At 46.9% G+C, this 26,198-nt stretch overlaps 1 protein-coding gene across 2 annotated transcripts in view; it reads right to left on the reverse strand.

Moving 5' to 3' along the window:
* Positions 1–548: 548 nt before the first annotated feature.
* The window catches only part of GLRA1 (glycine receptor alpha 1), a 64,185-nt gene continuing 38,535 nt past the window's right edge, over positions 549–26,198 (reverse strand). The window contains exons 4-9 of one of the 2 annotated variants that reach the window (XM_087816088.1): positions 18,320–18,543; positions 15,593–15,675; positions 14,287–14,424; positions 12,733–12,947; positions 5,072–5,218; positions 549–839 (exon numbers count right to left, since the gene is read on the reverse strand). In XM_087816088.1, coding sequence (XP_087672214.1) covers positions 549–839; positions 5,072–5,218; positions 12,733–12,947; positions 14,287–14,424; positions 15,593–15,675; positions 18,320–18,543 — 1,098 coding nt within the window. Of the gene's footprint in view, positions 864–5,071; positions 5,219–12,732; positions 12,948–14,286; positions 14,425–15,592; positions 15,676–18,319; positions 18,544–26,198 lie in introns of both variants that reach the window. The other variant, XM_087816087.1, reaches the window with a different exon arrangement.

Here is a 26,198-nt window from a genome sequence, read left to right on the forward strand (position 1 = left end):
TCCATCACGTCTGTGACTTTAAAAATGTAAGCAATTACTAGGCTGAGAGGTTAAGAAAACTCTTTTGTTCTTGTGGTTTTGCATTAATATTAAGCATGAATATATATCATATATTACACTGCTTGCCCTCTGCTCTGGGGCAGGTGCACTCTCCTTCCGGACGGGAGAACCGCACAGCCCGTGGGCGCCCCGCCCCCGCCCCGCCCCGCCCCGCCCCGCCCCTGGCCTGCGGCCCCGTTCCCGCCCTAGAAAAGCCCTCCCTCCCCCTCCTCCCGGTGGTGGAATGGACGGGGCGCCTCTCGGGGTGCACGTGGCGCAGAGACCCAGCCGCGCGCCCCTCCCCTCCTCCCGGATCCCGCGCGCCCCTCCCCTCCTCCCGGTGGTGGAATGGACGGGGCGCCTCTCGGGGTGCACGTGGCGCAGAGACCCAGCCGCGCGCCCCTCCCCTCCTCCCGGATCCCGCGCGCCCCTCCCCTCCTCCCGGATCCCGCGCGCCCCCGCCGCCCGCGCCCAGCCAGCCCCCGCCCCCGCCCCCGCCCCGTCACTGGTCACTGGTTGTGGACGTCCTCCCTGCGGACGATCTTGTAGATGATCCAGTAGAACATGTTGAAGATGAGGAAGGCCATGGGGAAGCCGATGCGGGATACTTTGTCGATCTTCTTGGCCCTCTGGATGAAGAGTTTTCGCATCTCCTCCGGGGACTTAGAGGGCGCCGGGGCCGGGTTGGTGGTGTTATTGTTGTTGGCGCCCTTGACCGAGATGCCATCCTTGGCCTGGAGGCAGGCCGGGCCCATCCCGTAGGCAGAGAAGTTGAAGCGGCCCTCTCCAGCCTCATCCTCCTGGAACAGATTCAACATGGGGCTCTACTTAAAATAAGACAGGGGCTGGGCACCCTCCCTGCAAGGCACTCCCCTGGGGGCCAGGCCAGGCCCGGCTGGTCCTCCCTGCCTCCCTGCACCTTCCAGGCTCCTGAAGGCTTGTTGGCTGGCTGGGGAGTTATGCCTTATAGAGGGGCGCCGCTGGCCTGTGGAAACAGATGCAAACCAGGGGATAGAAGTCTCGAGACATGTGTTCCAGTGGCGGCTCTGTTACCTTCTGGCTGTAGGACCTTAGGCAAGTCACATCCTTCTGTGAATTTCAGGGTTTATTTTATTGCATTTTTACCTGCAAGTGGGGTCAGAGTCACTACCTCAAAGGCTCATCTCTAACCATCAGAGATCAGAGATGAGCACACACTCTGGGTGCTGCTTTATTGGAAATACAGGAGACAATTTGGAGAGATCCCCTGCTTTGCTTCTGTTGCCTCCTTGACCTCCTCCCCACCCCCGCCACAGTTAATGTCTTCTTGTGTGAGGGTGGGGGTAGGGGTGAATGATTCAGAGGGAGCAAGGGCTGTGGGCCTCGCCTCAAGCCAGGGAAGCCACAGCTTCTTCCTGCCTCCAGGTTCCCATGTCTCTGGAGGTTGTGACCTCAGACATGCCTCTGAGCTTCTATCAGGCTATCATTCAAGGCCCTCCCTTCATTACTTGGCTCCCACTTACCTGCGCAGGCTTTTCTCTCTCCCCACCATGTGCTTTATACACCTGCCAGTCCTGTTGCACTTTCTGAATCATCCCTGTGACCCCACCTCCCTGCCTTACGCTCACTGCCAGCCTGCCTGCTGCCCTGTCCTCATCTCTCCCTCCCCTAGCTTCTGGTGATCTTGCCCTCTTCAGAATCATGGACGCTGTGTCTGCTCTCATCACGCCTGGATGTGCTCTTTCCATGTGAGCTTTGAGGTAGGACCCTGCCTGCCTCTCCAGTCTCATCTGTGCCATTGTCTCTCTGGCATCTGGTGCTCCAGTCACCCCGAAACATTTCCATGTGGTCAAAAGCACCCCACTCCCTCGCTTTAACTCCGGGCCCCTGTTCAAGTTGTCCTCTCTGCACGGAGCACACTCCTACCTCCAGCCCTCCTTCCAACTCCTCTTTCACTGAACTAGTTCTTACTCAGAAGCCTTTCCTGAGCCCAGAGATAGGCTAGGTGTCCCTGCATGCGCTCTATAAGGTCCCTGCACCCCCCAACCTTTAAAGCTCTTACCACATTGTAATCCTTGATTAACGTCTGCCTCTCTCATTATTGGACTGTAAGCTCCATGAACGCAGAGGTGAAGTCTGCCACATCACTGACCCCTCAGCACTGAATGAACGTCTGAACAGGGCAAGGTCACTTAGCTCGGGAAGGGAGAGGTGAGAAGGACAGGGCAGCAGGCAGGTTGGTAGTGAGCATAAGGCAGGGAGGCGGGGGTGCACAGGGGCAATAGAGAAAGTTCAACGCAAGTGGCAGGTGTGCAAAGCATATGGCGGGAGAGGGAACATATGAACATAATTCCTGGACATAAGCTCAAAACTTAGTCAATTTTTGTTGAATAAGTAAGTGTTTACTTGTATATCTTCATTAGTCTTACTTAGCCTTTTAAAAAAAATAAATGGCTTGTAATCCTACCCACCAGTGCCAGAAGGGTTTGGGACATAAAATAAATGCTCAAGAAATCTTTGTTAGGAGGTAGAAGAGAGTATAAGGGGATAAATGGTGACGGAAGGAGACTGGACTTGGGGTGGTGAACACACAGTACAATATACAGATGATGTATTATAGAATTGGATATCTGAAACCTATATAATTTTATTAACCAATATCATCCCAACAAATTCAATAAAAGAGAAATCTTTGACAAATGAATGAATCTGGGCCAACATGCTCACTGCAGAAGTGGGGAGGAGAGGATTGTGATGGTGGCCGGCAAACAGGCGCTCAATAAATGTTCGTCTATGACTGGCAACAGTGGAGGGAGTGTGCCAGGGCCAAGGGGAGGAGCTGGACCCGGTGACTAGAGTGGGGAGCTGGGTCCGCTCTGTTGCTTGTCATTATGAATCTGCCCTTGTCATAGGCCCCGGGTGTTTGAAAAGGTTTCCACTGGGCTCTGGTTATGTAGGGGGAACCACCAGATTAACTTAATACATATTTTTTGGGTGAATTACTCTGTCTCATCTGCTAAACATGGGAGTGGAAGGGGTGGAGGTGTGTGGACTGGAGTAATCTGGTTAGATGACTATCAATTTCACCCAGTAGCCAGAAGGGAAATTCTCTAGACAAGACAGAACAAAGGCTCGCTATTCCTATTCTACCCAGCAGGTGGCAGGAAACAATGTCCGGCTGCGTCTGGCGCTGCTTGGGGATGGGGTGGGGGATATGGTCAAGGTCACAGAGGTTTCCTAATCCTCTATGAGGCTGGCCAGGAAATTCAAGAAACAGATGCTTTCTGCCTAACCAATGAGGATGGTGGGAGTTGAGGAGCCTGGCCAGGATCTCACACTCTGAGAACCGCAAGCATGGAGCTAGTTCTCTCCACTCACCATCGGGGCATCTGATTTGGCCCTCACCACAGCCTCCCCTTATGCCTGTTTCAGTCCACCTTACAGAGGGGAAATCTGGGCCTAGAAAGAGGCTAGCTTGGAGTCCCGTACCAAAGAGAGCTAAAGAGGCAGAGAGTCCTTCATCATAGCCCTCAGTCCTTTGGTGTAGCTGAGTTTTCAGCTATTTTAAATAGGTCAATCTAATGCTTTAGGGCCCTGGTGTGTAGCAAGTGTGTGGTGTGGCCTGGCAGGCGACAGTGCATGGTTCTTGGTTGCCCTAATGTGTGGCTGGGAAAACTTCCAGGCAGGCTCTCTGACTGCATCTCTTTGTTCATTCGTTAGTTTGTTCCTTTGCCTGTTTGTTCCATACATTCCTATTACATGTTCGCTGTGTATCAGGCGTTGTGTGAGGCACCAGGAATGTACCACTGAACAGGAGTAGACATGACCGCTGTCCTTATGGAGCTTATAATTCAGTGGAAGAGGTGAGCATTAAACAATCACATCATTGAATATACAATTGTAAATCAAGACAAATGTTCAGAAGGAAAGAAACCAGGTTTAATGAGAACATGGCCTTGGCTAGCACACACAGCGTCTTTGTGCAAATTAGAAAAAGGCATGACACTCTTGGGCATATGAACTGGAATCCTTTCCTCTGGCCGACATAGTCCATGCCAGGGCGTGACTTAGAGAAGGATGCCTCTCTGGCTAGGGGACCTTGTGAGGTACAACCTGCACGGCCATACCCAGTAGTCCTGTAGAAGAACCTCAGTACAGGACATAAACTTTGACTGAGGTACCAGGGAAGATGCCTCAGCTGAGAACTGGAAAATGTGTGGGTTAGGACCAAGCAGATTGCACTGGAGGAGCAATCCAGGAGGAGAGAACACGATACCTAAAAGCCCTGTGTGTATATTTGAGGAACTAGGCGAAAGGCTAGTGTGGTCGGTGTCCAGGGAGCACAGGGAAGGTGATGTGAAGATGAGGCTGGAGAGAAGAGTAGGGTCTCTGATCCCCAGGAGGAAAATTCTCCTGGGAAAGTAGTTACGGGCCAGGGTGTGGAGCCAGTTTGCTCCCACAGGCTGCACACTCCCCGGTGGCATGTTCTGGTTGGAACACAACCTCCGACTTGACAGAGTTTCGTGACTTTTCAGAGATGGCCTGCCAAATACTCCCTTATGCAATCCCTCAGTGAGAGAATCCACTCCAGAGGATCTTGCTCGATGCCCCTTTCTTGGAGGGAGGAAGCAAAGGCCTGGGATATGGATGTTTTATTTAAGATCTCACCTTTTGTGGTGGAACCCAGCCCACTGAAATAGTGAAGCTTTGCAGAAAACACCAGGAAGCACCTCTCAGCCTGCCATGCTTTGGGTTTTCAGCTAGTCATTATCTTCGCCCCATCAGCATTTGCTCCATCAGTTCTGTCTTTGGGGGCAACCTGATAATGTCTGTAGTGTTATCACGGTTGAAGGAGTGATTGCCTATAGACCCAATCAGGGGGTTATTTATGGGAGAGGAAGCTAGGACTTCTGTGACCTTAATTCCGATTTCATTCCTGCCTTATCCACTGAGAAGGATGGTCCAGTGAAACAAGTATCACAAGACTAGGCTGCCTGGAGCTGTTGCACATGCCACCAGCTGTCCCTCCTCAGGCAGCGACGCAAAGGCCTACCTTGTGGTGTCTTCGCTTCCTCCTGAATCGGAGCAGCTCTTTGTGCTGCCGAGACACAAAGTTGACGGCGGCATACTCGAGCAGGGCGGAGAACACGAAGAGCAGGCACACCGCCATCCAAATGTCAATGGCTTTCACGTAGGACACCTGAGGTGGGGCGCGGGGAGAGCACCGGGAAGTGAGGGCCGAGGAGGGCGAATGGTGGAAAGTTTTCTCAGTGACTCCCCTCGTCCCCCACTGCTGTCCCCTCCTCAGCTGGGGTGTTAGGGTGGAAGGTACCGAGGGAAACGAGAAAAATGCATCAAGAAGACAGGACAGAATATTGGGGACAGTAGAATACTGTGTCCAGAAGAGTACCGAGGAGAGGAGGAGGGGAACCCAGCATCATTAGTTAGTGGAACAGAATGTTGTGTTTAGTCCCAGGGTGATAGGAACAGGATGCGGTACCTAATGTCAAAGTAGAGAATGTCAGTGAAAATTGTGGAGCAAGAGCTTCAAAAAAACTCTCTTCTCCTTAAAAGCAACAAGAGAACCAGCAAAATGGTCAGAATAAACATTTTTTTAGAATGCTGGTAATTAGCCAAAGGTTGCCAGCAATCCTGTGAGCATTTAAGAAAGAGAGTTGAGCTCAGCCAGTTTGGCTCAGTAGTTGAGCAACAACCTATGAACCAGGAGGTCATGGTTCAATTCCTGGTCAGGGCACCTCTGCCCAGGTTTCGGGCTCGATCCCCAGTAGGGGGCCTGCAGGAGTCAGCTGATCAATGACTCTCATCATTGATGTTCCAATTGCTCCCTCTCCCTTCCTCTGAAATTAATAAAAACATACTTTTTAAAAAAGAAAGACAGCTGAATCTCAGCGAGAACAGCAAGCTTTGTCGATCCCCTACCGGGGATCAAGCCCACAACCCATACATGTGCCCTGACTGGGAATTGAAACTCGATCTCCTGGATCATAGGGCAGTGCTCAACCACTGAGCCATGCCAGCTGGGCAAGCTTTGTAGTATTTTAAAGAATAGCTTCATTGAGATATAATTCATATACCATAAAATTCACACATTTAATTCAATGATTTTGTATGTTCACAGATAGTGTGCAACCATCATCATAGTCAATTTTAGAATTTTTATCACCCCCAAAAAAGAAACCTAGTAACTTTTAGCTGTCATCTCCCTATTGTTCCAATTCCCCTATCCCAATCCTAAGCAACTAGTAATCTACTTTCTGTATCTACGGATTTCCCTGTTCTAGACATTTCATATGAATGGAGTAATAAATATGAGGCCTTTTATGACTGATTTCTTTCACTTAGCATAATATCTTCAAGGTTTATCCATATTGTAACATGTGTTAGTATTTCATTTTTCATGGCCAAATAATATTCCATGGATATACCACTTTTTGTTGATCCACTCATCATTTTATGGGCATTTGGGTGGTTTCTACCTTTTGGCTATTGTGAATGATGCTGCTATAAACATCTGTGTACAAGTTTTTGCATGGACATATGTTTTAATTTCCCTTGGGGCTTCGTGGTGTTTTAAATTCCCCTATTTCCATCCTCCTTCCCCCAGCTCCATGCAAGCCTTGAAAACCATCAGCTTGCAGGCACAGTGATAGCCAATATCCTGGCAGCCAGTATCCCAATGGGGCAGAACAGAGTTGGAGCTTCTTCAAAGCTCTATCCCAGAGAACGGTCATTATGGGACCTAACTTGTGAGTCACTGAACCATCCCACTCACAAATAAGGCTGTCTTTGCTGGCCCAGTGTGAACAGCCTTTTCCCTGGTGCCATTTGTTGAAAACAGTGACAATGGTTGAACATCAGGTCAGCCTGAGGCAGTTGGTAACAGTTGAGGCGATCAATTGGTTGATCAGAAAGCTTAAAAGGAAAAGCTAGGGAATGAAATGTCCATAGTGGGCTTGGGAAAGCTCTGGCATATTTCTGGAAGTCTGCATGCATGCTTAGGCGTTGTGCATGCCCAGGGAAGTCCTGAGAAGGCCCTCAGTGCTCAACTCTGGTTAACCTTGATGTGCTAAGCAAGTAGGAAGAAGAAGGCTAAGGAAAGTTATGAGCTGCTTAGCTGAGTGTTGAAGTTGTGTCCTAATACACACATAGAGCCCCTGGGCAAAGGCTGGGAGATTTATTGGTTCAAGACAAGAAAACCTCTGTTTAATTTTTGGCTAACTGCCATACTAAGCACAACTGAGAATGCAAATGTCCTGACACAACAAAGAATACAAGTATTTCAGGATTAATTTAATAAAATTACTACATAAACAACAACAGCAACAAATCATGAGGGAAGAGAATCTGATTTCCAGAGATACCATGTTAAATTTTGTAAATTGTGCAATTTTCAACAAAAAATTGTAAGATATGCAAAGAAACAAGAAATTAATGACCCTGCAATGGGCTGAATGTTTGTGCCCCCCCCCCCCCAATTCATATATTGAAATCCTAATTCCAATGTGATGGTATTTGGAGGTGGGGACTTTGGGAAGTAATTATGTCATGCATAGTGGAGTACTCATGAATGGAATTAGTGCCCTTATAAGAAGAAGCCAGAGAGCTAGCCAACTCTCCTTCCATCAAGTGAGGATACAATAATAAGTTGGCAGTTTGCAACTGGAAGAGGGTCCTCATCATAACCTAACTATGCTAGCACCCTGATCTCAGGCTCCCAGCCTCCAAAACTGTGAGAAATAAATTTATGTTGTTTATGAGACACCCAGTCCATGGTACTTTGTTATAGAAGACTGAATTGACTAAGACTGGTCCATTCATAGGGAAAAAAAGCAGTCAAAGAAGCTGCCCCCAAGGGAGCCCAGATGTTGGACTTAACAGATAAAGACTTTAAATCAGTTATTTTAAATATGTTCAAGAACTAAAGGAAACCATCTCTAAACAACTAAAGAAAAGTATGAGAACAAAGTCTCATCAAGTAGAGCATGCGATATAAATGATAAAAAAGAGCCACATAGAAATTCTGGAGTTGAAAAGTAAAATAAGTGAAAAATCTCACTAGAGAAGATTAACAGTATATTTGAGCAGACAGAAGAATCAATGAACTTGGAGAAGAACCAGTGAAGTTCAGGTTATCCTGTCTGAGGAACAGAATGAAGAAAAGCGAACAGAGTCTCAGAGACCTGTGGGGAGCCATCATGTGCACTAAAATATGTTTAAAGAATAGAAGAGGGAGAAAGAGGCAGAACGAATATTTAAAGAAATGATGGCCAAAGTTTTCCCCAAATTTGGTGAAAAACACTACATCTAAGAAGCTCAGTGAACTCCAAGCAAGGTAAACTCAAAGAGATTCACACCTTGACATGTCATAATCAAACTGTTAGAAGCCAAGGACACAGGGTCTTAAAAGCAGCAAGAGAGAAGCAACTCATCACATATAAGGGATCATCAATAAGATTAACAGCTGATTTCTCATAGAAACCATGGGGTCTAGAAGGCAGATGAAATGAAAGATGACCTAAATAAATGGGAAGATATTCATATTCATGAATTGGAAGACTATTATTGTTAAGATGGCAATACTCCCCAAATTCATCTAGGGACACAATGTATTTTTGATTAAAATTCCTTTTTTGTTATTGCAGAAATTGACAAGCTGATCTTAAAATTCATATTTATGTTCATATGGAAATGCAAGGACCCCAGAATAGCCAAAACAGTCTTTAAAAAGAACAAAGTGGCCCTAGTTGGTTTGGCTCAGTGGTTAGAATGTCAGCCTGTGGACTGAACGGTTCTGGGTTTGATTCTGGCAAAGGGCACATACCTTGGTTGCAGGCTGGATCCCTGGCCCCAGTCAGGGCATGTGCAGGAGGCAACCAGTTGATGTATCTCTTTCACATCGATGTTTCTCTCTCTCTCTCTCTCTCTCTCTCTCTCTCCCTCCTTTCCACTCTCTCTGAGAAGCAATGGAAAAAATATCCTTGGGTGAGAATTAAAAAATAAAATAAAATAAAAAGAACAAAGTGGGAGGACTCACACTTCCCAATTTCAAAACTTACTGCAAAGCTACTATGGTAATCAACAGTGAGGTACTGGCATAAGGATAAACATATAGATCAATAGAATAGAATTGAGAGTCCAGAAATAAACCTATACATCTGTAGTCAATTGATTTTTGACAAGGATGTAAAATTCAATGGTGGGAAAGAACAGCCTTCTCAACAAATGGTGCTGGGACATCTGAATATCCACATGGAAAAGAATTACATACCTCCCTCAAACAACATATAAAAATAAATAAAAATGGATCAAAACCTAGAGTAAACTATAAATCTTTGTGACTTTGGATTATGTATTAGTTTCTTAAATATGCTATCCAAAGCACAAGCAGCAAAAGGAAATAGATAAATATGATTTCATCATAATTAAAAACTTTTGTGTATGAAGGATACTATAAATCAAGTGAGAAGACAACCCACAGAATGGGAGAAAATATTTGCAAATCATGCATATGATAAAGGTTTAAAATCCACAATACACAAAGAACTATTACAAGTCAGCAATAAAAAGAGAAATATCCCAATTAAAACACGGGCAAAAGATTCGAGTAGACATTTCTCCAAAGAAGATAATAGAAATGGCCAATAAGCACATGAAAAGAATGTTCAACATTATTAGTCATTAGGAAAATGCAAATCAAAAGCACAGTAAGATACCACTTTATATCCACTAAAATGTCTATAATTAAAAAAGACATAATAAAGAGGTGTTGAGGATGCGGAGAAATGGGGACCTTGGTAAGATTATAAAGTGGTATAGGCACTTTGGAAAATACTCTGGCAGTTCCTCAAAAAGTTAAACATACAGTTGCTATTCAACTCTTGGGTATACATCTATGAGAGTAAAAAACATGTCCAAGCAATCACTTGTACACACGTGTTCAAAGCATTATTTATGATAGCCTAAAGTGGAAATAACCGAAATGCCTACCAACTGAGAAGATAAACAAAATGTGATATATCTATATAATGGAATATTATTCAACCATAAAAAAGAATGAAGTATTGATACATGCCACAACATGAACAAACCTTGAAAACATTACGCTAAATGAAAGAAGTCAGTCGTAAAAGTGCATGTATTGTATGATTCCATTTACCTGAGATGTTCAGAATACGCAAACCCATAGAGAGAGAAATAGGTTAGTGGTTGCCAAAGGCTGGCCAGAGTGGGGAACCGGGAGTGACCGGCGATGAGTGCTTTTTGGGGTGATGAAAAAGTGGTGGTGGTAAGAGCGTACAACTTTGAAAATATCCTAACTGCCGCTGAATTTGATGTTTCAAAAAACAAACAAACATGGGTGGGGAAGACTATGAGGCTGAGTGTTAACAGCAAATGGAGCCAAATAGTGAGTGTAGTGTTACCAGCGAGTGGAGCCACATGTTGAGCCGAACGTAAGGAAAAGACAGCAGGACACCCTGTCTGCTGTTACAGACGGACAGCAGGACGTGTTGTCAGGTGTGATGGTGAGCAGACAACCTGGTTTCAGGAATCTGCGGTGAGTGTGGCAGAATCCCAGCTCTGGGGTTAACCGTGCCAAGGGCAGATTGTTAGGTTCTGTTTTAAGGGTGAATAGAGGAGAGTGTCTAGTGTTGATGGCAAATAAAGTGGAATGTTGTGTCTTACCCTGAAAGTTAACAGGACGGTCAGTGTCATGAGTAACAAAAAACAGTGGGGAGACTGCTCTAGATTAAAAGAGCAACTATATGCAATATGAATCTTTATTGGATTCTTGATTGGAGCCCTCACCGTGTCCATTGATGACATTTTTGGGGGAAAATTCAGACATTTTAAATAAAGGTTTTATGTTAGATGAAATTATGGCATTATTCCTAGTTCAATAATAATTATTAATGTTAATTTTCTAGATGTCATAATATCATTGTGATCCTTCTTTATTGTCATGATGTCTGTAGCGTTCAGATACGTGAGCAAAAACTGTGTTTATCTACCTCCTTCCTTGCCCACCTCCCTGTCTATATAGAGAGACAGAGATAAAGGAAATGAGGCAAAATGATAACAACTGGAATCCGGGTGAAGGGTGTAACGGGCTTCATTGTGTATTATTTCAGTTTTTCTGAATCAGGACGATGTTAAATATGGCATTAATTGGACACTGTGCAGCATGTTGCATTTAGCATATGGCTGCAGGGAGCAGAGGATGGTGTCTGGCATTAAGAGCAGCGCAGAGTGTTGCATCTCGTGCTGAGCGGATGAAGCAGAATGTGTCTCCAGTGACAGTAGGCCGTGTAGGAGGAGGCAGTGCCTAGCATCAGGAGAGAGCACAGCCGAATGAGGCATCCACACTCACAGCGAGCAGAAGGTTGCATCGCAAGTACGAGTGAACGGAGGAGTGTGTGGTGTTTGGCATTAATAGTAAATGAAGGAGTACATTATGTCTGATGTTACAAGTGAATTAAGCAGAATGTGAGGTCTAGTGTTAACGGGGAAAGGAACAGAATGGTGCATTCACGGTGAGGGCGACTGGAGAATTAGTGTCTGCTGTCAGTAATGAATGAAGCGCAATGCTGTGTCTGGCCTTAGAAGAGTGGAGCAGAACGTTGTGTCTAGCCTAGAATGAGCGAAGCAGAATGCTTACATTACTAGTAAGCGGAGTGAAATGAGGTGTGTAGGGTTAATAGTGAACGGAGCAGCATATGGTTCAAGCGTTAATATGAATGTAATAGAATGTGGTGTTTAACATTAGAAATATAAGAATCAGATCGAGGTATGTGCAGAAGAGAGCTAATGTAACAGGCATGAGGCTGCTATCTTATGAAGGACCTGCTTGCAAGGCTGGCCCCTGCACGACATCTGGGAACTTGGATTTGGGGTGTGTACACTTCCCTTTACTGATAAGGGTGCCTAGCCTGCTTGTCCAAACACTATGGTTCATGCTGAACACCCCCGTTTTCCTTCTGGGAGTCTGGAACTTTGGTATGTGCTAGGCATCCAGCACCTAGTAAAAACCTTTGATGCTGAATCTTAAATGAACGTCAAAACAATTTCTCTTTCTGTGTCTCTGGGCAGAAACATCTCACTCTTGTGCTGCCTTTTGCTGCTGGGGTAGGAGGGTGCTCTATGGTCCCTCATGGGGGGAGGAGAGAGCAAGGAAGCCTGCCCAGATTCCTCCAGACTCTGCATGTGTCTCTTTCCCATGTCATCTAGCTGTGCCTCCTGAATATGTCACTGTAAGAAGTCTTAGCCTGGAGTCCAACTGTCTGCTGAGTCTGTGAGTCCTATCAAATCCCTGAACATGGGAGATGCCCAGCACAAAGTATCTGCCATTAATGGTGAAAGGAGTGAAATGTTGTACTCAGCACTGAAAGTGAATGGAGGAGCTAAGTGTTAATAGTAAATGAGGCAGAATGTGTGTCTAATGTTGTTAGAGAATGGAGCAAAATGTGTCTGGACACTGCATTGAACATAATGTTTCTTTTTGGTGTGTGTTTGTATTGAACATAATGTTAAATCTGGAGGAAAGTTTTGGTGGATCAGAATGCTGGACCCTGTCAGGTGTGGTAGATGATGCAATAGTGACTGATTCCTCATGCTGTCCTTATCGTTGGCAGGAAAGGGAGATGGGTGTCCTCCTACCTGTCCAGGGGTTCTGTGCTCTTGGGCAGTGGGACTTACCTTGGGCAGGGACGCTCGGGAGCCAGAGCTCTGGGTGGTCATGGTGAGCACGGTGGTGATGCCCAGGCCCACACGGGCTGGTGCAGCATCCATGTTGATCCAGAAGGAAATCCACGAGAGGATGACAATGAGCAGGCTGGGAATGTACATTTGGATCAGGTAGTAGCCCATCTGTCGCTCCAGGTGGAACCGGGCCTCAATGCAGGTGAATTTACCTGCAGGAAATTATAGTGAGAAGGCAAAGTAGCCTAGTGGACAGGAACAAGACTTTGAGGTCAGAGCATTCTTGACTTTGGAAGATTGGGGCTGGTGATGATGATGATGATGAAGATGATGGAGATGATGATAAAGATGATGGAGATGATGATGATGAAGAAAGTGATGATGAAGAAGATGGTGATGAAGATGATGAAGAAGATGATGAAGATGATGATGGTGATGAAGAAGATGGTGAAGAAGAAGAAGATGATGATGATAACACCTGCTTCACCTGCTTACTGGTATGGTAGCTGTGATGAGAGAAAGAGATGGTGCCTATGAAGAACTTAGCACAGTCCTCACACATCGTTAGTGCTCAGCAGTGTCAGTTGCCACCAACCTCACCCTCACTGTTTTGTTGCAAAGAGTGGGCCCAAGTGGACCGTTCTCTTTCCTTCTGCTAGTTTTCTTCCCAAAACATGGTTTGATCCTGTTACTTCCCTTCGTAAAACCTTTCTTCCCTTCCTTCTCGCCTCATGCACGAAGGTCCCCATTACCTGCAGGGAAAGTTCAAACTCTTTAGCCTGCCCTTCACAATGGAGCTCTAGCTGCTTTTCCATCCCCCTTCCCTTCTTTCTTCTCCTTCATCGGGACCGTGACTGCCTGCGCTCCATCCCTTGCCTTCAGCCTGTTTTCACACTTGAGCCTGCTAAGTTTGCCTGGAATACCCTCATTCCTCCCCACAACCAGCCAAGGAAATCCGCCTGCTCTTCTGCGGGAGCTTCACTGTGAAGTCTCCCCCGGCAGGATGCCCCCTTTTCCCATGTCCCTTCAGCCCTGAGGTGGAGAGCTGAGCTAAATAGTGGTCCCCCCACCTCCTGCAACGCCTTGTAGCTGACAGTCTAGTGGATCTCCTTCAAGTTCACTGTTTCCTGATCTCCAGAGCTGCTGCTCAGCCTCCTGAGCTGAGGTCTAATGTGAGCATTCTCTGTGCCTCAGTCCTATCAGAAATGCCAGTTCCTCTGGGACAGACAGCTAGAGATCCTCCTGATATCAGCTCTTCCTCCTGCCTTGGAAATTGGGTCCATTTTAAGTTAGGTACCCTGCTACTTGGAATGAAGACTGTCTCCCAGTGTCGTGATGAGCTATGGCCTAAGCTTAAGTGACTTGCCCCAGGACTCATAGGAAGAAAGTGTCGCTGCAACTTTTGGGTTTCAAAGGATATTTTCTTAACCACTAGTAATAAATACAGAGCTATGTCCATCATGTTGATGCAATGATTGAATGAATGTTTGAGATGATCTCTGGCCCTGTTAGGGGGGGCGACACCTGTGGAGGGCGGCCTCTCGCACCTACCTGTGTTGTAATGCTTGGTGCAGTACCTCAAGTCCTTCTCCTCCTTCAGGATAAACTGGGGCAGAGTTAGGCCATCTGCCACCTGCACAGCTCCCTGCTCCTGCCACTCAAAGATGAGGTCATTCATGGTGTATCCAACTGGGATGGGATCAGAAGAAGGAGCAGTCACCACCCAGAAGCACTTATTTGAGCCATGTCAGGGTAGGTTAGGGTTAGAAACAGGCACCAGACACTCAAGGGAACTCATGATACCATGTCGCTCCCCCCGCCCCCTGCCAAGGCAGGTTAAAACTGGTTTAATTGTTTACATTTTCCCCACAACCCTTCTCCCTCTCTTCCTACCACTCCAGCATCCTACCTTAGCTTGGCCTGTTGCTCCTTCCCCTCACCTCCATGGTCAAGTTCAGTTGATATCTGCTATTTGTGCCTGTACACCATCCTTGCAAGCTCCCTCTTTTGTTCATAGCAGACTTTCCTTGGGAGTGACTCTATGGTAAGCTTTTGTGGTGGGACTGTCATGTGGGATTAAAGTGTGAGATGGTGACTCAGCTAGACCAATCAGACTCTCTGCCCCGGGACTTTGACTCTTGGGTGAAGTCACAAAAGGTTCAGTGTTGGCTGGTGCTGGTTCCCTTCAGAGGTGGTGCTCCAAGGGGATGGCCCATCAGTTCCTGCCGCCTAAATGCTCCACCCCGGTTTCTGTGCTTTTGGTTTTTCCTACAAGTGCACGAGGAACCTCCATGTCCTTCCATTTAATTATTGTTTTTAAGACTCATCCAATTGCTCTCTGGGTTTACTGTCAAAGGATCCTGCTACCTACCCCATCTGTTAAAACCCTGGTGCACTGATTTCCATAAAGCCTTCTCCAATCCTGTCTCTCCCTCTCAATCCGAAGGAAGCCTGCTTTCTGCCCTGTTTCCTCCTTCTACTAGAACAATTACCACCCACTGCCCTGTGTTAGCCAGTCATCTGTCTCCCCTGCTGGAGTGAACATTCCTGCAAGTTCAATGACTTATTCCAGCTATTTCCCCTTCATCCCCGGAGAGCATGTTCCCGAGGGACATGGAACAGTGCCTCTTTGGAGAACACTGCTGGCTCCAGAGCTGGGCCTGTCAGACAGTGGAAGGGCAGTTATATGTCTAACACATTTTCTAAGAGCCAAGCCCCTCATCTGGTCCTTTGAGCTATTACAGTAATCCCCCGGGGTCCAGCAGTTAGGAGCAGCTGTGTGGGGATTTCTGCCAGCCCTGTGGGTAAAGGGGACTCGAGTCTGCTTCTTTCTAGAGGCTTCATGTAAGGGACTCACAGCTTTCCAGTTGCATGATGCACGTCTGGACATCCATGGGGAAATTCTTCAAGTCCATGGGGCAGGCCAGCGTCAAGGTGATTCTGGGAAGAGAAGGGGGTGGAATGATGCTGGGTCCACAGAGCAGGGAAGCTGTGCCTCCATTCTTATTACTACCAGAAACCAGCTAACTGGAGGGGTCAAGGAGTCAAGGAGGTCAGGGAACTAGTGCTTTTTTTTGAACGAATATATGTATAGTTCCCATACTTTTGGTGTGTAAATGGAGGCTCAGAGAGATAAAGGAGGCTGCTTAAGTTCACAAAGAGCCAGTGGAACTTCTGTGTTTCTTAGGAGTCTGTCTGGCTCCTAGAGGCTTGCCTTTAGCAAGGTGCCCGAAGACCTGGAGGCCAGGGGCTGCCCCCATCCCTCCTCTTCTGCAGAGGACTCAGGCAGGGCCAGAGCCTGAATGTTCCGTTGAGCAGCACCCGGCCTCAGGCATCCCCAGGTGCCCTGGCAGCAGGTGCTGTGCATGGCTTCTGGCTGCCTCCCTTCATACCCTGGGCTCATCAGATTTTTTTCAAAAGGTCTTCAGACACAGCTGATGTCCAAACACAGCTGGCTCACACCTGTGGGTTCCTGCTGGGGTCAGCTGGGAAGTGGTGGGCACCCCCAGCTTTTGGGCTAGCTGTTTATTTTGGGTTGTTCAACCCCTGCAGAGGGCTGCGGCTCAGACCCAGAGAAAGCCCCCTTAACAGAACCCGAGGTCTGCAGTTCCGGCTGGAGTACAGGCTTCAGCTTGAAAGCTTTGCCAACATCTGAGCACCTGCTGCAGGGAACGGAGAAGAAAGACTCTCAGAGCTTTAGATCATTGGGCCAACTCCCTCATTTGACAGGTGAGAAAACTGAGGTGAGGAGGATAGGCAGGGACTTGTGTAAGGTCACACGGCAAGCCGATGGCTCAGGCAGAATTTAAAATAGTCTCCCAGCCCTGGGCTGCTGAGCTCAGGTGCTGGCTGGCAGGCATCCCAGCACTGCTGTCCTGAAAGGCACTGAGTTGGTGGTGATCTGGTGGCCCTTAGTGCCAGCACCTTGGCTGCACATGGTGAGGCACCAGGCCCTATATGAACCCCCTCCCTCCAGCTCACACCCACAGCTCCGGATGTAGAAGTAGAAGCAAGAAGGGGAACAGCAAAGGGAAAGGGAGGGGAAGATGGAGAGGGGGGAGGAGAGGGGGGAGGGGAATGCAGTTGATTTCTGAAGATAAAAGCTCCAAAGTGGGGCAGCTGTCACACTGGGTTAATTTCCTGAGGTTGAATGACCTTGGGAATATCACTTTCTGCTGATTTGTCCTTTTGTCATGCTATACTGGGGCTTGGCTTCCCAGAGACATGAAACTAGCCTGGCGGCAGCAAAATCCAGGCTGGGTGACCCCTCCCTAGCCGCCAGCCAGCCAGGGCCTTGGTGGCCATTTCCTGGGTGTGCACTGCATGGGGTTGGCTCCCAGGTGAGGAAGGCGACATCTACCTCCGGCTCCTCCCAGCCTGCTTTCCCTGCAGAGATTTCTCAGTCCCCTCTCCCCAGCCAGTCCGCTCCTCAGTTATATCTGTGCAGCTTCTCCTAGGGGCCTGGACCTTTAAAGCTCATTTCCTAATGGAAATAAAAAGATTTATTCCCCTGAGGAACTGGAGGGGGAGTCGGAGTCATTTAGGACCAGTGCTCCCTTTAAACTCTTTCAAATAAAGACATTTTCATTTACTCATCAAATATTTGAGTGCCCACTGAATGCCATGCCCCTGCTATTCAAGGTTCTGAGCGGACATCAGATTAGCTGTGGGAACTTTGGTAAGTTACTCAAACTTTCAGATCCTCACTTGTCTAATCTGCAAAATGGGCATAATAAAACCTACTTCATGGGGTTGTTGGGAGGACTAGACATCATCCATTTGAAGTTCCCAGCCTAGTAAGTACATTTCAGCGAATGGTGCGTTGTAAAACTCACACGGACATTGGTCATTTTCTTCATGCCTTGGGGGCAAAGATTGGGAATTAGGTGGGGAGGGTAGCAGGAGACTGAAAGTTTGCCCTCTCACCAGTATCTGCAGGAAGCTGGGAAGAGGGGACCCAGCTTCTTAGACTCAATGCAAGGTGTGGAGGATGGGAAGCATTTCTAGAAGGGAGAGAGCAGCCCTGACTGACACCTGCGAGCGGGACCATTCACCCCGCAGGCCCACCTACGGTGAGGTTGCTGGAATTTTTCAGGTTCTGTGCCTTTGCTCCTGCTGTTTTTAAAAATTATGATAAGAACACTTAACATGAGACCACCCCTCTTCACAAATAAATACGGACGCGTAAGCACTGTGGTGTTCTACAGCGCCGCGCTGTCCACGGCCCTCCACAGCTTGCTCACCTTGCGTGCTGCACGCTCCTGCTGCTGACCGCTGCCTTTGGATCCTTTTTCCGTCCTGTTTTATTGAAGTTCTGGGCGAGCGCAGGGGCCTAACGTTAACCCCACCTTCCCCCGATGCTTCCTTGATCTCCCTGGTTAGGCTAAACCGCTTGCTGCTAGGACGGCCCTTCTCATTTGCCGAGTGTGAGTTACGGAGCCCCCGCCGGCCTGGCAGAGGCGTCGGCTTTCCAGGGCCCGTTCACCTGTGTTTGACCCGTCCGTCCCCTTAGCGTCCGCTCCCAGACGGCGACGGGACAAGGCGCGCCCTGGGGGTGCAGGGGCCGGGCTTCTGCGGAACTCACCTGATGCTGTAGAGCACGTTGCCGTTCCGGGAGATCCTCAGCAGTTTGTTGTCCGTGGTGATCTCGTGGAAGTGGGCCCCCTTCTCGTTGGCAAAGAACAGGTCGGGTTTCCAGATGGAGTCCAACATGGACGGGTCCAGGTCCAGAGAGTCATCGGGGTACTCGTTGTAGGCCAGCCGGGGGTCATTCCATTGCTGCCGCAGGAAGATGTTGACTCTGTAGTCCTGCATCCGGGACACAAGGGGGCAGGGCCAAGGTTAGGCCCTGAGGTGCCAACCCTCGGAGGCCCAGGTGCTCTCTGTCAGTGTCCCCAAAGCCTGCTGGAGGATATTGTTAAAGTGTGGGTGCAGCTTATGCGGGAGTCAGACATAGAAGTCTGTGCATCGCCCTGCCGGTGTGGCCCAGTGGTTGAGTGTCAACCATGAACCAGGAGATGGTGGTTTGATTCCTAGCCAAGGCACGTGCCCGGGTTGCGGGCTTGATCCCCAGTAGGGGACGTGCAGGAGGCAGCCGATCAATGACTCTCTCTCATCACTGATGTTTCTATCTCTCTCTCTCCCACTGAAGTCAATAAAAAACATATTAAAAGAAAAAATCTGTGCATTGGGCAAAAACCATAGGAGTCATAATTATCCCAGAACATTCTCTAATTGCCCCATTGAGTATATTCAACTCTGAACTGAGACTATTTAAATGTTATTCTTTCTCTTATAAAGTTAAAAAAAATAAAAAGTTCAGGCAGATGTAATAAATGCCTGTTTTCATCCTGTTAACATTGTTTTTTAGATAAGAGAGATAGTACATTACAGATAAAGTTGAAGTTGCCCTTTTATCATCAACCCCGTCATTGCAGTAATTCTCACTGCACTCTGGTTTGAGAGCCACTAGTCTAGACAGATTGAAGGGCCAAGAGGACAGACTAGAAGCTGTTGCCTGGGCATTCAAACTATTTTGCCTACAGAGAACAATTCCCAACCAGTGAAGGAAAGGTGAGCAAAAGAATTCTAGTGTTCCTGCTGGTCCTAGGGTTCCCCCCACTCTGTTTGTGTTTTGTTTTTTTAATAATCTGATCTCTCCATCAGTGTTTTTTTTGTTTCGTTTTGTTTTTAATTATGTTTTTATTGACTTTTTAGAGGGAGAGAGGGAGGGAGAGAGAGAGAAACATTGATATGAGAAACACCGATGGGCTCCTGCATGTTCCTTTCCGGGGATCAAGCCTGCAACCTGGCCATGTGCCCTGACTGGGAATTGAACCAGAGACCTCTTGGTGCACAAGATGACGCCCAACCAACTGAGCCACTCCAGCCGGGTCCCGCCACTCTGTTTTAACACCAACCTTCCGTAACCTTCTATATTGTGTGTTGATTTGTTGGGGGAGGATTACTAGGTGGAGAGCCACAATTACCAGGTTCTAAACTCAGTGCCAAGTAAAACGCTTCTCTGATAAAAATGCACAGATCAAAGCAATTAAATGTTCGACTAAACCAAGAACAACAGATTTCTTTATTGTAGGGTTTCTCAGAAGTCAGTTCAATATGCTAATGAACTGTGTGTCTCTCCAAGAGGGGACTAGAATATGCAATACTGTCCTGACTTTTTGGCTGTAGAACTCTTCTCTTGTTCATGACGCATGTCTTCCACAGAACATAGCTCAAGAATTGCTTTCTTAGTCAAAACTCCTCCCCCTCCCATTTTCCAGTTGGAGAAATTTAAGTGCAGACAGAACTGAGAGGGCCAGCGTGTCTCTGGAAAGGCAGAGCAGGGCTGGTTCTGGAACCCAAGCCCTGACTTCTAGTGAGGGGTTCAGCTGCTCCCAGAGGACCTGAAAGAGTCCTTAGTTTCCATTCACAATCTGAGAAGCAATTAGTGGTATGGGTAGGTCTCCAAGGCCGGAAAGTGGGTAATGAATTAAGAAATAGTTGCAAAGAAAAGTTTAAAATTTTTGTTAGAGAGGCATTCTAAACCTGGGTTCCACGAATATCTTGACACCTCAAATAGAATTTGGGGTATATCTGTGTTTTCCCAGGCACAAGAGCAGAGTTCTGTCTGCTGGATTCCCAAAAGAGTTTAAAAAAGTCCTCCAAGATGAATAACCTCAGCTCAGATCCAACTTTAAATGCTCTCCTTCAAGACCTGAGCTCCACTCCTGAGCACCCACTGCCGACCTTTCCCTGAAGGCGCCTGTAAATGAGATGGCGCTGGGTTTCCTTTGGGGCGCTGCTTCTAAATGCTAATCACTCTCAATCAGTCATCAGCAGGGGTGAACTGAAACAAACAACCCTTCTCCCTCTCCTGGGAGTTCCCCCCCACAACACATGCCTCATTCTGTTTGCCTACAGAAATATCAATAGCTTCATAAATGTTCCAAGGAATTTTACAGAATTGATCTATAATTTAATTGCAGCCTCTCCCTCCAGCCCCATAGAAAATGACATTTGGTTTCGTAATCTTCTGTCTTATAAATCCCATGGTGGAGGGAGGACTTCAGGCCAGACCTGGGTGTTAATTCTTTGTTTTTTTGTTGACAGAGACAGATCCCAATCTGGCCCCATCTGATCAGGGGGTTAGAAACAGCTTTCTCCCTTGGATTTTACATGAACTCTGTGTGTGTGTGTGTGTGTGTGTGTGTGTGTGTGTGTGTGTGTGTGAAGCACTGAGCAAGTCGTATCAGAGTTAACAGACTACGAATGGTTGGTCAGAAAAAACCTTCAGCCCCCAAACCCCAGCTGTAGTTTGGATGTTCTTGCCAGTGACATGTCAAGACTGTTTAGGTGGCAGAAAGGAAGAAAAGAAAGTGGCATTTCTTAAAATGGTCTGTTAGGCACCAGGCGCTGTTCTAGATACTGTCACATACATTTAGTAGTCACAAATCCAGCAAGTTAGACATTCAGATAGCCACAGCAAGGGTAAGGGACGCTGAGATCTAGGAGGGTTGAGAAACTTGTCGAAGGCCAGAGCTAGTAAGTGGCAGGGCTGGGCTCTGCATCATTGGCTGACCCTCGGCGAGCACGTGTCCATGCGGTCTCAAGGGGAGCGGGGAGCCGGTTCCGTGCCCGGGACGCTCTCCTCTCATCCTCACAGCCCAGTAAATCCTGCCTGCTCAGCTTAAGCCTCACTCTCGCAGGAGCCTTCGTGCCCTCAGGCTTTCCCGATCGCTTCCTTTTCTGATCTCCTAGCAAAACGGAATCACCAGAAACATTTAATTTAGCACTTCCTCGCCATGTGTGTCTTATCTCCTCACCTGGATTGGAGACAGTTTGAAAGGGTGAACCTGAGCTTACATTTCTCCTGCGCCATCCCACCTACTCCCCCGTCAGTACCCCTGCGACCTACCAGCATCCAGAAGGAGGGGCAGGAGGCAGAGCCAGAATAAGTTGGAGCAGGAAGAGCTTTCCTCATTTTATAGCTGGAGAGCCTGAGACTCAGAGAGGGAAGGTATTTTCTAAGACCACGTAGCAAATCAGTAAAGGACCAGGGGTTAGAAGCCGAATTGCTTCTCTGGGCCCCAGAGAAGAAGTCAGGCGAGATGGTCTCTAAGAACCCTTCCAAAATCTAATAGCTAATTGTTATTAGTTTTGTTTTCCTTTTCAAGAACACTGAACTGAGCATCTAGTAAGTGCCAGGCACTGTTCTAGGCACCAGAGAATATACTGAGAACAGGAAAGACATATTTATGCAGTCACAGAGCCAACGGTGTAATGCCTCCCCCACACTGAGGTAAGGGCTCTGGTAGGGAGAGAGCACAGGGTGCTCGGGAGGCAGAGGAGGCAGCCTCCCATCTGCACTTGGGGGTAGAGGTCAGGGCAGGCTTCAGGAAGACACGGTATTTATGGTGAGAGTCGGAGACCTGGCATTTGGTTGAGCCGAAGAGGAAAAGCATTTAGGGCACTTGGAACTGCTACGTGAAGGCCTAGAGGCAAAGCAAGACTCAGTATGGTGGTAACATTGGGATTTGAACCCAAGATGTTAATGCCAGAGCCCAAGCACTTAACCACTAGACTACACTACCCAGGATCCCCCAGAATTGCACTGAGTGACAGTCTGATGACACCTCAATGCCACCGGGTGCTGCCTCTGGCTGCTGCTATGTACCCATGGATTTGTAGAGACTCACAAGGAGCGGGAAGTATTCAAAAGGGCAGAGGACAGAAAGCCTCACCCCAGGTCCAGCAGTCCACTGGTGCTCCTACTCATTCCTGCTGTGACCCCTGATTTGACCCACTGTCTGCTCTACACTCAAGTCCAGTGCTGCTGACTCCCCGGATCCTGACTCATGGCCTCCTCGGCTCCGGATGCCTGCTCTGTGCCTTGAACCTCTCCTGAGTCACCACCCTGCCTGGTGCCATCTCATTTGGATCTCACACAGTCAGAGCTACATTTGTAAAGAGCCGTAGATGATTTGGACCAGTGGAGCTGAGCATCTTTGCTTGTCTCTAGGGGATCACTAAAGCCCAGTGTGAGTTTAATAATTACATGAACATGCTAATAGCAGCTGCTTTTATTGGGTGTCTAACACCTGCTGGAACTTCATATGCACTGTATCTCTATGTGCATCGTGTCTCTGGGTTTATAGGGCAGGAAACAAACTCAGAGAGGTTAGACAGAGGTTAAGCTCAAAGTTCCAATGCTAGTAGGAGCTAGAGCAGGGATATGAATCCAGGACTGGCTGGTGCTCAGTTTCAGCCTTATGACAATTGCATACTGCCTCTATTCTACACCCCCTCCTCCTTTTAAAAACTAAGTTCCTAGATGAGTGGGTTAAAGAAATGGAGTAGACATAGTGTTTGGCGCCCCACTGAATGCACGGGACAGGTCGGCTCATACGTATCCTTATAGTCAGTATCAGGTGGAGAACTTTGGGTGTGCATATTAAACAGTGAGGTGCAGTCATAACTGGTTGCCAAAGGTTGCAAATTGAAGGGCGGATGTTAACCTGGAAACAGGAAAGAGGACAGTGTTGGTAGTTCAGGCACAAGTGAGACTCTAACAAACTCGGAAACGTGGACGATAAAGTTGCTCCCCGAGAGCTACACTAACAGCAGAGGTGAGCGTGCGGTAGAGGAGTTGAGTGAGGCCCAGCATCCATCACAGTGACTCCTGTGCCATTTCAGTGATTGAGCACCTGCATGTTCTTGTAATTTAATAAGCAGAACCTTGATTGATTTTATCGTGTCTTGTTTAGAGAACTATTTTACAAACATGTGGGAGACATTTATTTGGTGGTATAAGAAAGGGCAGTTTGAGGAGCAGGAACCTGGCAGTTGGTAATTGAGCCTCACCTGGGGGGTAGGGTCACTCTGTCTGGAGGAACACGTGCTTTTTTGTCACTGGAAAGAGGGTTCTTGTGTGGTGAGGCAAGGATGGTTTCTCAGGCCTCTCTTTAAAAAGGCCTGGGTGAAATTTCCTTCAAAACTGTCTTTTTCTCCAGCTCCAGGTATGTCAAAAGCAACTTTTGATAGGCTTCCCTAATATTCAGAGAGTGGCGAGGGAGAGCGTTCATGGAGGACAAGAGCGTTCCTCCAATTAGAATGGAAAGATCCAATGTAAATGAAAATGACCTGGCAGTCTTATGTGCCCGCTTCAGTCTTCTGCGGGTTGGATCATCATGAGTCAGCCTTCCTGATCTGACCTGATGGAGAGCCAGCCCTGGGCCGTCATAACCGCATGCTGGGGGGGCCTCCCTTGGTGGTGTGTTGGGAGAGAGTCACCCAGCAGATGCTACCAAGACTGCCTATAATTTCTCTTTCTGCCTGTAACAGACTCTAGTGGCATTTCTGAGCGCTCTCTCCATGGCCTTCTCTTTGTCTTTAGCTTACCAAGCTCTGTGGAGTGCTGAGCCACATCCAACTGGATGACGTTTAATAGACTTTCTCTTGGATCCCCCAACCCACGAGTATAGCAAGTGACCTAGCGTTAGCTGTGTAGAAAGACTGACGGTGTCATGGAAAAAAACAACCACTAAAAAGGATCTCATCCACAATAGCAACCAGCCCCACACAATATCCAGGAGCAAGCCTAACAAGGGTTGTATATATTTAAAAAACAACTCTAAAACATTACCAAAAAGCAAAAAGGAATACCTAGATGAATGGAGAGACACACCATGTTTATAAAATATAGTAAAGATGTTACATCTTCCCAAATTAATCTATAAATTTGATCTGTGAAATCTGAGGCAAATTTTATAGGCTTCGACAAGCTGATTCTAGAGTTCATGTGCAAGAGGAAATGGGCTGAAAAGGTCAAGGAAGCCTTGTAAAGGAACAACAGAGGACTGTCTCTACCAGACACAGACATGTAATGTGAAGCCATAGTAATTAAAATAGTGTGATATTGGTACAGAAACAGATAAATAGCAATGGAACAATAAACTGAGACTAGAAACAGACTAGGTATATACAGGGACTTAGTTTATGAAAAAACATTTCATATCGGTGGAGGAATAACACCTACTTAAGAATGATGTTGGAAATATTATTATATAATCAGAGAAAAGTAAACCACCACTGAATACATTACAGAAAACTAAACTAAACCAAACCAAATGGGTTAAGAAAGTACATGGAAAAAAAGAACCTATGCTATTCAAGTTGCCCAGTAAATATATGCAAAGATGCTCAAATTTACTAAGGATCTGGAGTGAAAAATAAAAATGACAGTGAAGTCCTATTTAAAAAATCTCACCTGGTAAAATAAAAAATAAATGATAATATCCTGGGCTGGCAAGGATAGAGAGAAATGAACACTGTTGTGAGGACAGTCAATTATTGAGGCTTCTTTGGAAGTAAGTTGGGCAATAATATCTGTCAAAATAGTGAAACGAAGTGCGTGTTTTTTTGATAAAGTAGTTCCACTTTTAGAATATGTCCTTAGGAAATGGGCAGAGTTATACACAAGAATATGCATTTGTAATAGTGAAAAGCTGCATAAGCCTAAAGGTCCATCAGAAGAAGGGTGTTTAAATACCATGAAATGATGTCCAGACCATGGAATTCTACAGGTACGCCATAAAGTCTGGAAACATAGATTAAAGTAATTTTGTCATGTATTGAACATAGTATTGATTACCTATTATGTTTCCAAATTTGGTGGTGTGTGGAGAGTTAGGAATGAGGCAGACCTACATGGAGTGATGTGGACAGATTCCAGGACATGGAGGAAGGGTAAAAAAGCAAATTGTACCTGCACGATCCCATTTCTACAGAGATGTGTGTCCACAAATGTATGTGCAGCCAAGGAGAGGACCTAGTAGGATGTTCACTAGGTTGCTTATGTGCATTCCTATTTCTTTCATCTTTTTAAAATGGGCTTATTACAAAGCTTGTTTTCATTTATTACTCATATACTTAGAAAAAAAGTGCCAGAGCTTTGCTGTCTGTAAATATACTGTGGATAGGCTGCCACTAATCCCCAGGGTCCTGACCACGGTGTGCCTGTCTCTGTGCCAGGCTAACCAGACCCTTGGTAAGAGAGGCCGGAGCTGATGGCCTGATAATGGAAATGCTGGGATTCATGCCTAGATGATGCCAATACACAGACACACACGTGCTCACGCTCTCTCTCTCTCATTGTTTACATATAGTTCCACATGAACTGCTGCGATATACGTGCCCGCATGTGTGCTCACTCCCATGTACACCTGTACACGTACATAGACAGACTCACACTCACATAATGATTCATGTGTCCTCCTTCACTTATTCACATGTATTTGTACATATATTCACATGCACATGCATATACACAATATAAATATGCTGACTCATGTTGGTGCATGCTTAACTCAGCGCTTATATATTCACAGATATCCACACACAATTACATGAATGGAAACAGTGCCCTTCACGTACACTCACTCTTAAATACGTTTGCCTATTTT

The sequence above is a fragment of the Miniopterus natalensis genome, chromosome 4 (assembly GCF_054644295.1).
Source record: "Miniopterus natalensis isolate mMinNat1 chromosome 4, mMinNat1.hap1, whole genome shotgun sequence".
In the NCBI taxonomy this organism is placed as follows: Eukaryota; Metazoa; Chordata; class Mammalia; order Chiroptera; family Miniopteridae; genus Miniopterus; species Miniopterus natalensis.